General features: G+C 34.6%; 2 protein-coding genes across 2 annotated transcripts; one reads left to right on the top strand and one right to left on the bottom strand.

Annotated features, from left to right (window-relative positions):
• Positions 1-1,863: 1,863 nt before the first annotated feature.
• On the top strand, positions 1,864-4,289 carry LOC145114098 (uncharacterized). The gene is made up of 2 exons (XM_079050105.1): positions 1,864-2,520; positions 4,071-4,289. Exons 1-2 carry the CDS (start codon positions 1,864-1,866, stop codon positions 4,287-4,289), a joined length of 876 nt encoding a protein of 291 aa, XP_078906231.1.
• Positions 4,290-4,324: 35 nt separating this feature from the next.
• On the bottom strand, positions 4,325-5,823 carry LOC145116573 (kirola-like). The gene is made up of 3 exons (XM_079052906.1): positions 5,577-5,823; positions 5,305-5,404; positions 4,325-4,655 (listed from the first exon to the last, which is right to left on the bottom strand). Exons 1-3 carry the CDS (start codon positions 5,758-5,760, stop codon positions 4,460-4,462), a joined length of 480 nt encoding a protein of 159 aa, XP_078909032.1. The 5' UTR covers positions 5,761-5,823; the 3' UTR covers positions 4,325-4,459.
• Between the last annotated feature and the right edge of the window lie 3,060 nt (positions 5,824-8,883).

The raw sequence follows: 8,883 nt of genomic DNA on the forward strand, positions 1-8,883 counted from the left end.
AGTCTAAAGGTGCATTGTTCCTCACTGTCCTTAACATATTTACCACATCTCACTAACATCCTAGTATGGTCATTCTTTTGAAACCACAAAGGATAACCATTTGCAACAACATAGTTTTGTATCATAAACTTAAGTTGTTTGGGTGATTCAAAATGAACACCCAATATTGGTTTTTGTGATTTCCAATATGTGTTAGGATCAAAGATAGGATAATAAGTTTGGTCGTTAACTTCATTTTGAGTATCAAACTAGGAATCATCAATATCCTCCTTTTCCTCGTTAGTAATCACCAGTTTACTCAAAAAAAATTCATTTAGAGTGTTATTAAAAGAATGATTTACCTCATCTTCAAGAGTGTGCAAGAAGGGGATGTCATCACATGTGAGGGATTCCTCCTACTCAGATTCCTCATCAGATGATGTTTGGATGTTATCCTTAGCTTCTACTACAACTTCATATTGAATCCAATCAAATAATGGCTCATTAAACTGGTCTACATAGACTCTCATCAGCCCACCAGTTGACATCCTGCATTCTACAAACCTTATGTAGTCCACTTCATCTTGAAGCTTCTTCAACCCCCTATGTTAATGTCTCACCAGGAAGAACATAATGCACAAAATCACATTGATCTTTGATAACTCCCCTCGGTCCATACTTGAATTTGTCGTAGGTAAGAAAGACATAGTTAAATTGTGGTACTGTCTCACTGTCTCCATTTTCATAACTCATAAGATTTTTGATGAATACACCATGGTAGTTTATCTCAATGGAGAAGTCACGGCTACCTTTTGCCTCAATAGTCAATTATTTGTCACTCTTGGAATAGCGGTTTTCATCGTTTCATATTTTTGGAGTGGGATGTTTTAAGGGAGAATACAGGATGTTTGCAAGTCAAGAAGATGGAGAATGACGGTAATCTTGATTTGACATGTTGTTGGTTACCTATATTCAAAACGACGTCGTTAAACCTAACATTGTCGTTATAACGTCAATAACTAAGACCCTCCTAGCCACGTCGGATGCCATGTAGGCATTGATACCGGGAAACCGGCTTCACCATGTCCCACGGACCAAATCGAGCCAAAAATGAGACTTTGGGGTCCAATTTAGCGTGATCAAATCTTCAGTGGCTAAATCGAGTCAATTTTTATACTTCGATGATCAAATAAGTTAAAACTCCTAGGTAAAATGGTATAGTTATTGGAATGTTGATGTGTCAATATATTAAACTTTTAAAAGTTCAGTGCGAAGATGGTCTTAAAACCAATGTCTTTTCTATTTATGATCACTCAAACCAACTTTCATTTTCTTAAACCAATTTCATATGCCTTCTTATGTTCATCTTAACCCATAAACCCTTTCTTTAAACATATATCCATCCTTACCAAATATAAATCAGGAAGCAATGAAAACTCAAAAATCTTTCTAGAAACGACAATCCTTCTAAGCATATTAGCATTATGTATACTCCATAAGGTTGCACGGAGTGGATAGGTCTCCACGCGTGAGATGCTTATGTAGCGGGCCTCTCCACACGTGAACATCGCCCCCATTAATGGTGGGTTGGTTGTGGCGTGAAGACGAGGACAGAAGTAGACAAAGAAACTGATTGGCTTGTCAATTTTTGACCGTTTGAAAGCATTTAATTATATATATATATATATATATATATATATATATATATATATATATATATTATTTTTAATTTACTCTCTCTCTATATATACATCCATTTTACATATATTTTTCAAAACAAAACACACAAACTCTTTCAAATCAAACACACACATTCAACAAAAAACGGACGACAATTCTGATGACGAGTTGGTATTGCACACACTATTGTCTGCGGCACAAGACATGGTTCGTGTAAGAGGCGAAAGTTTACACGGCGAGAAGAAGCATAGAAAATGGATCAACCGGGATCGAGAGGCGGCAAATGACCTTTTGGTACGTTATTGTTTTTCCCCTGATAGTTTATATGATCTATCGAAATTTGAAGAACGTTTTCGTATTAGTAGAAATTTATTCTTACGTATAGCTAGAGATTTGGAACGTAATTATGAGTTTTTCCAATTACAATGGGATGCTAGAGGTAAACATGGTTTTGCTACAATACAAAAATGTATAGTCGCACTTAGACAATTGGGATATGGCATAACCGCAGATGCATCAGATGAGTATTTGAAAATGTCTGAGAGGACGGGTCGAGAATGTACATATCTTTTCTGTGAGTATGTTATAGAGCTTTACCGTGACATATACTTTCGATATCCGACTAAAAGTGATGTCGAACAGTTTTATGTTGCGCATCAAGCTAAACATGGTTTTCCAGGGATGCTTGGTAGTATTGATTGTACACATTGGGAGTGGGAAAATTATCCCAATGCGTTGCGTGGTCAATTCACGCGAGGTGATCATGGGGTCCCGACTGTTATATTAGAGGCGGTTGTTTCACAGGACTTAAGGTTTTGGCATGCATTCTTTGGTATGGCGGGGTCCAACAATGACCTGAATGTACTTCAAGCGTCTCCATTATTTAACAATAAAGCACCAGACATGTGATGCGTTGTGAATGGAAATGAATATAAGTATGGGTATTACCTAGGTGATGGGATATATCCATAGTATGCTACAATTGTCAAGCCATATTCATTTACAGCCGATGAAAAACGGAAATTGTTCAAGTTAGCACATAAATCTACACGGAAGGATATGGAACGAGCGTTTGGAGTCCTAAAACAAAAGTGACACATAATCAAACATCTTGCACGAACATGGGATAGGGAAAAACTAACGACGGTGTTGACTGCTTGTGTTATTTTACATAACATGATAATAGAAGAAGAGAGCAGGGTTATTTGTTCATATACCGGGAACGATATACTTAATCCACCTGCAGTAATACAAGTTGGCAGCCCGACATACTTCTCTAGGGTTTTAGAAATACAAAACCGTGAAACACATCACAATCTACATCACGATTTGACCAAGCACTTATGGGAAAGACAATTCCAAGGGGGAAATGACGATAAGGATGAGGGTGATGACGACGAGGCGAATGCGGACAGTGACGACAAGACGGATTAGGACGGTGACGACGACGAGTAGTATTTGTCTATGGTTTTTATGTTTTAAATTTTTATGTTTTTAAGTAGTGTAATGTTTTATTTGTTATGTTTTATGTTTATTTTAGTAATTTAGGTTTTAAATTTCTATGTTTTTAATTAATGAAATGTGGTTTTATTATTTTGTGTTTTCAAAAAATTTATTTATGTTATAAATTATGTTTTTTATTTAATATAATGTTACAAAAAATAAAAAAAATATAAAAAATTATTTATGTTATAAATTATGTTTTTTTATTTATTATAATGTTACAAAAAGTAAAAAAAAAAATATTTATGTTATATATTATGTTATTTATTTAATATAATGTTACTATATATATATATATATATATATATATATATATATATATATATATATATATATATATATATATATATTGTTACTGATAATCATTTCCAATGTCTAGTGGGTTGGTGGTGAAGCTGACGTGGCTGCGCAGAGGTGGCAACATTTTTTCGGTGGGTTGGCTGTGACCACTCCCCACAGCCTAAAAATGAACGAAATTCCTTTTTCTTGTGGCTCTCGAAGACAATAAAATCCTTTGAACAAAATGATACACGGATAAAGAATTAGAAAGCAAGATGATGTAGGGGTAGATCTTGTTTAGGGATGAGCATTTGGACCGGGGAACCGGCCGGAACCGGTACCAGAACCGGATAGAACCGATCGGGCCGGGACCGGGACGATATTCTTGTGGATTTTTGAAATCGGGAACCGGTAAGAACCGGAACCGGTGGAACCGGCAAAAACCGGAACCGTATGTTGCTATTTCTCGAGGACCGGTTCCAACATTGAAGACACGGCAAGACCCGGTAGGAACCGGTAGAACCGACGGTCCGGTTCGACTCTTAATTTCGGCCGACTTTCGTTCCCGGGCCAGGTTCCAGCCAGGTCGGTTCCTTTGCTCATCCCTAAATTCTTGTTTTTTGATGTAGGGACGAAGAAAACACAAGAAACAAAAGAACAAATTTCCAGGTTCATTCAAAGAACATGCAACCTCTTCGTCTTCTCCTGCAAGGAAGTTGAATGAGATTGATTTGGGGTTTTTTCTCAATACATTAACATATTCGCATGAATCTTTGAAAAGCAATTTACTTCAAAAAGAAAAGTTGAACGATCAAGCTGAAGCTTCTACAACTACATTATTTTCTTAGTTAAAGGCGAAATTCAAATTACTGCGATCGATTAATTAAAACAACACATTTTTTTACATATAACGAACATATTACATATATCCAATAAACATAATACAAACAGGTAGCACAACATCCACAATTAATTATTAAGTTTCACCCATATTGGTGAGATACATATTTTGATTTATTTAATTCTGAAGATGGTGAGTCTCTATGTCTTTGGTGACTTTCTTGTAAAAGTCCATTAGCGTATCTAGATCAGGAACATTAGGGTCCAACTTCTCATACTCCACAGTCCATTTGACAATGCTGTCTGGACCATGGATGTCTACTTGAACATGCGCAACAAAGGTCTTATATAATTCCAGGAGATCAGGGTCGGTCCTATGATATTTGATGCCCGGGGCAAAACAAAAACAAAAGGCCCTCCTTCAAATTACCAAAATTTATATAATAATTAAATCTAAGTTAATTTTTTACGAAGAATCTTGGTGATAGACAAACTAAGGATCATAAATAAAAATATTTAGTGATTTATTACAAAAGATTGTTAATATACAAAATTATATGTAAATAACGAAAAAATGAATTTTAAAAAAAATAATTAGAAAAATGTCAAAATCAATACTATTACGTAACATTCAAATAAAATCAAACATATAAACCATCTAGCCTACTATGTGTTATTATTTTTTTTATTGTTTATTGGATATAACTTTAATATAAGTTAGAAATGCAATCAAAGTAAAAAATAGGAAGAAAAAACAGAAGCAATTGAGAAAAAGGATAATTGAACATATTAAAAAAAAAAATTAAGTGGTAAAAATTAAAAAGGATGCTACTCCAAGGAATCGAACACGCGAGTGCCTAATCAAATGAAAAGATGATCTTACCAAGTGAGCTAGAATCAAATTCACATTATAAGCAGACATAATTTTTTATTATAAAATACATACTGATATAAATTTTAAATTTGGGGCCCTCAAGTTGATATGGGCCCTGGGCAGTGGCCCAGCTTGCCCTCCTCTTAAACCGGGCCTGCAGGAGATCACCTTCAAGTCCCTTGAAGGTGACAGACTTTTTCCCCTCATCGGTGTCCAGGGTTATCGTTTTTATAACACACTTTTTTCCATCTGCAACAACATATATATCATCCAAAACGTTGATTTCATGCATGCAAGTGTATTTATATGGAAAAAGAAATATAAGTGTATACGGTTTTACTATAGACTACATTAATTTTTATATATAGTTGACAATTATCATAATGAAAGATGTTAAATATGGCATAAATGTGTGGTTTACCATGAAAATAGTTCCAGAATAGAATACAGCCCACATTTCCAACATCTCCTTCATTGATTTGACAGTTGTGGATGTTAGTCGGTGTCAAGCTGGGAACTTGTTGGGGGTTTGATTTCCATAACTTGTGAAAAGCATTACCGTTTGACTTAATATAAATCTGAACTGATCTCGTACTCGGTGCCATATCTCTCTAGAACAATGAGAATTACTTGCTCGTATCATTGCTATTTTTATATATGTCCTTCCTTCATCGCCGCCTTATGAGTACATTCTGTAATTAACACATGTTATACACCCATAAGAATTAAAAACTATTGTTTCATCATGTGATTCATGTCTAATTGAATATGCATGTCTTAGTGGCCATGCATGTTTTTATTAATTAAAAAATCACAGAGAAAACAAATTAACATTTTGAGTTAAGTGGTGTATCTTATCGTTTGATTTATACACGAATGAAATTAATAGTTTATTAATTGATACATTAATAATTACTTACTCTTTTATGGTATTATCTAGCAACGCCTATTCCTTTTCTTCTCTTCATAATATATACGTACTTGATATTTTGAAATAAGCAATTGACAATATATGCACATATTTATATTAATTCGATAATTAAGAATTATGTATGTGGTGTATATATGAAGCGATCAATAATAAAGAATTGGGAGTTTGGGGTCGACTTTGATTTTTAAAAATAATTTATGCATATTTTTATGAGTGAACATAAAACGTTTATAGTTTACCAAAAATTATAGATTTTTGTTTTTAACAGGTTTGAAGGATTTTTCCGAAATATATAAAACTAACAAGATGCTAGAAATGAAACTATAAAAATTTACAAAACTTAGTTTTGAAATCAAACAACCCAACTAACTTTTTGAAATTACCCAAACCAACTAAAGGGAAGAGACATTCTATTATCAAACACATGCTATTTCCTAATTTGCCTAAATTCATATGTGAATGACTAATAGTACAAAGTTGCAACTGAATTAACGAGATATTGCATAAATTTTGTACACAATATCATATTACATTCTTAATGTAACAAGTAAATTATATATACTTTAGATTCACAATATCCCAAAGAGCTTAAACTTTAGGAATATATATATATATATATATATATATATATATATATATATATATATATATATATATATTCAGATCCACATGTCAATACTATACGGACATGTCTATATATATATATATATATATATATATATATATATATATATATATATATATTCAGATCCACATGTCAATACTATACGGACATGTTCACATTATGAAATGTTAATGAGTCAGTCGGGTACACTTCCGATTAATATTACAAATCCCAAATGAGTTCATATTTTGAAAAAAACAAAACAAATGTGTTTATATAGTGAATTGGTATCTCTTTATAGTAGACAAAATTATGAGTTTTGATATATTCATGTAACACTCAGCCAATCAGGTAATTTTTTTTGCTTCAAATTATTAAAGTACTGCAAAAATGGTCCTTACGTCATGCGCAAGCAGGGCGCAAGCTCTTAATGTTGGACGCGGATGCATGAGAGTATGCAAGGCGTACTCATGGGTACGCATGGCGTCCTCGTCAGCTGAGCAAACCCAAATTTTTAGGGTTTGAGCCCTATATAATGTCATTATCTGCCTTGAGACCCTCTCACCTCCAGCCTCCATTCTCCCATTCGATCCTTTGCAAACCCTAATCTCAATTTGAGAGTTTTCAGTGACCTGGGACAGGAGATGATTTTATGAGTTTGCCTTGTTGGCATGCTCAGTGGTCATAGCATTTGAGTGGTTTTAAGTGTTTTGTGTTCATCCTTAAAGGAAGGAGTCAATTTGAGAGCATTTGAGGAGCATCAACATTTGTGGATCTGGAACTTTCTTCTCTCTAGCAACCTCCAGAAGGTATAAAGTTCTGAACTTGATGTATACTTCATTAGATCTTGCTAGTTCTTGAGTTTTTGTGCCTTTTAGTCCCATAATCTTGGTATATATGAGTTTGGCTTACTCTAGACCAAATGAGCTTTCCTTTCATATGTTTTTGAGTGTTTTTGGTCATAAAAATATGATTTTGGTCCCTTTCTCCCATACATGCAAGAGTTATGAAGCTTGGGTTTGGGGTAGAAAGTTAGAATTTGGATTTTGAGCACTTCTAGTCATCCAAAGTCATAAAGTTGGAAAGTTTATGATTTTGGAGGTTATTTAGGACTAGATCTGAGTTCTACACGTGAGGACTTAATGGAATAAGCACTTTTTGAGGAAAGAGAGAGTTGGTCGAGTACGTAGCGCGTACTAGATGAAGGCCTTGTAACCAGGAAAGGACTTCACTACCCCATGCATAGTGATTGAGTACGCAGGACGTACTCAGCCTGTGTTGACTCTTTGACTTTTTACTTTGACCTTTGATCATGGATTTTACCAAGTTTGACTTAACGACATTTTGGGTAATTTGAATAGTAGTTTGAGATTAGGTCCCTGTTTATTTTATAGGTGACCGGTAGAGACAACATTTGGAAGAATGATATGTTCATCTATTTTTCAGACTGTGAGATGAGTTTTCCTCACTGCACATGTGCGTCGAAGGCACCAATGTCGGCCTACTAAATTATGTATCCTGGTATAGGATGTTGTTATGTTGTAGTGATCTATTAGATCTAAATGATTATCTGTTTGTTGTTATGTGTGTTATCTGTTGCATTTGTCAACATAGTGTGGTTGGGTTGAGGCAATATTGATCTGTGCGGAAGCCAACAAACCTGGGAGAAAGCCAGACATAAGTTGTGGGCTGGAAAGGCAATCTAGACTTATGTTGTGGGCTCGAGAGCAATCCAGATGTGAGTTGTGGGTCAGGTGGGCAAACCAGACTCGTGTTGTGGGCTTAGGGGTAATCCAGCCTGATAGCTATGGACGCAGTATGCATGTTGTTATATGTTGTGTGGTGGTGTTTTGGGGGAACTCACTAAGCTTTGGCTTACAGTTTGATTTTTATGGGTTCAGGTACTTCAAATAACAGATGAAAAGTGAAGGCTTGATCGTGCACATCATCCAGGATTTTATGTGGTTTGATGATTTGGGATACTCTGATTCATGATAACGATTTTTAGGAACTTTTTTTTGTAAAACTTATGGATTTTGTGATGGTTTTTAAAATGAAAATTTTTCCTTGATTTTTTAGATGTTACAAGTTGGTATCAGAGCCCTGGTTTGAGAGGACTGGATGAAGATTCGTGTAAATTCGGACTCAAACTAAGGATTTGCAAAAGTTTCCAAATGATTTTCAAAACTATTT

This window comes from Lactuca virosa, chromosome 5, assembly GCF_052849685.1.
Source record: "Lactuca virosa cultivar CGN04683 chromosome 5, Lactuca_virosa_CGN04683_v6, whole genome shotgun sequence".
NCBI lineage: Eukaryota > Viridiplantae > Streptophyta > Magnoliopsida > Asterales > Asteraceae > Lactuca > Lactuca virosa.

What these genes read in the sequence shown, in the direction of transcription:
- LOC145116573 (XM_079052906.1), bottom strand. Translation starts at nt 5,760, where the DNA reads ATGGCACCGAGTACGAGATCAGTTCAGATTTATATTAAGTCAAACGGT. An exon ending in ATTCTGGAACTATTTTCATG is followed by an intron (nt 5,405 to 5,576) that starts GTAAACCACACA and finishes ATGTTGTTGCAG; the next exon opens with ATGGAAAAAAGTGTGTTATA. An exon ending in GGTGATCTCCTGCAGGCCCG is followed by an intron (nt 4,656 to 5,304) that starts GTTTAAGAGGAG and finishes CAAATATCATAG; the next exon opens with GACCGACCCTGATCTCCTGG.
- LOC145114098 (XM_079050105.1), top strand. Translation starts at nt 1,864, where the DNA reads ATGGTTCGTGTAAGAGGCGAAAGTTTACACGGCGAGAAGAAGCATAGA. An exon ending in GGTCCAACAATGACCTGAAT is followed by an intron (nt 2,521 to 4,070) that starts GTACTTCAAGCG and finishes TTTTTGATGTAG; the next exon opens with GGACGAAGAAAACACAAGAA.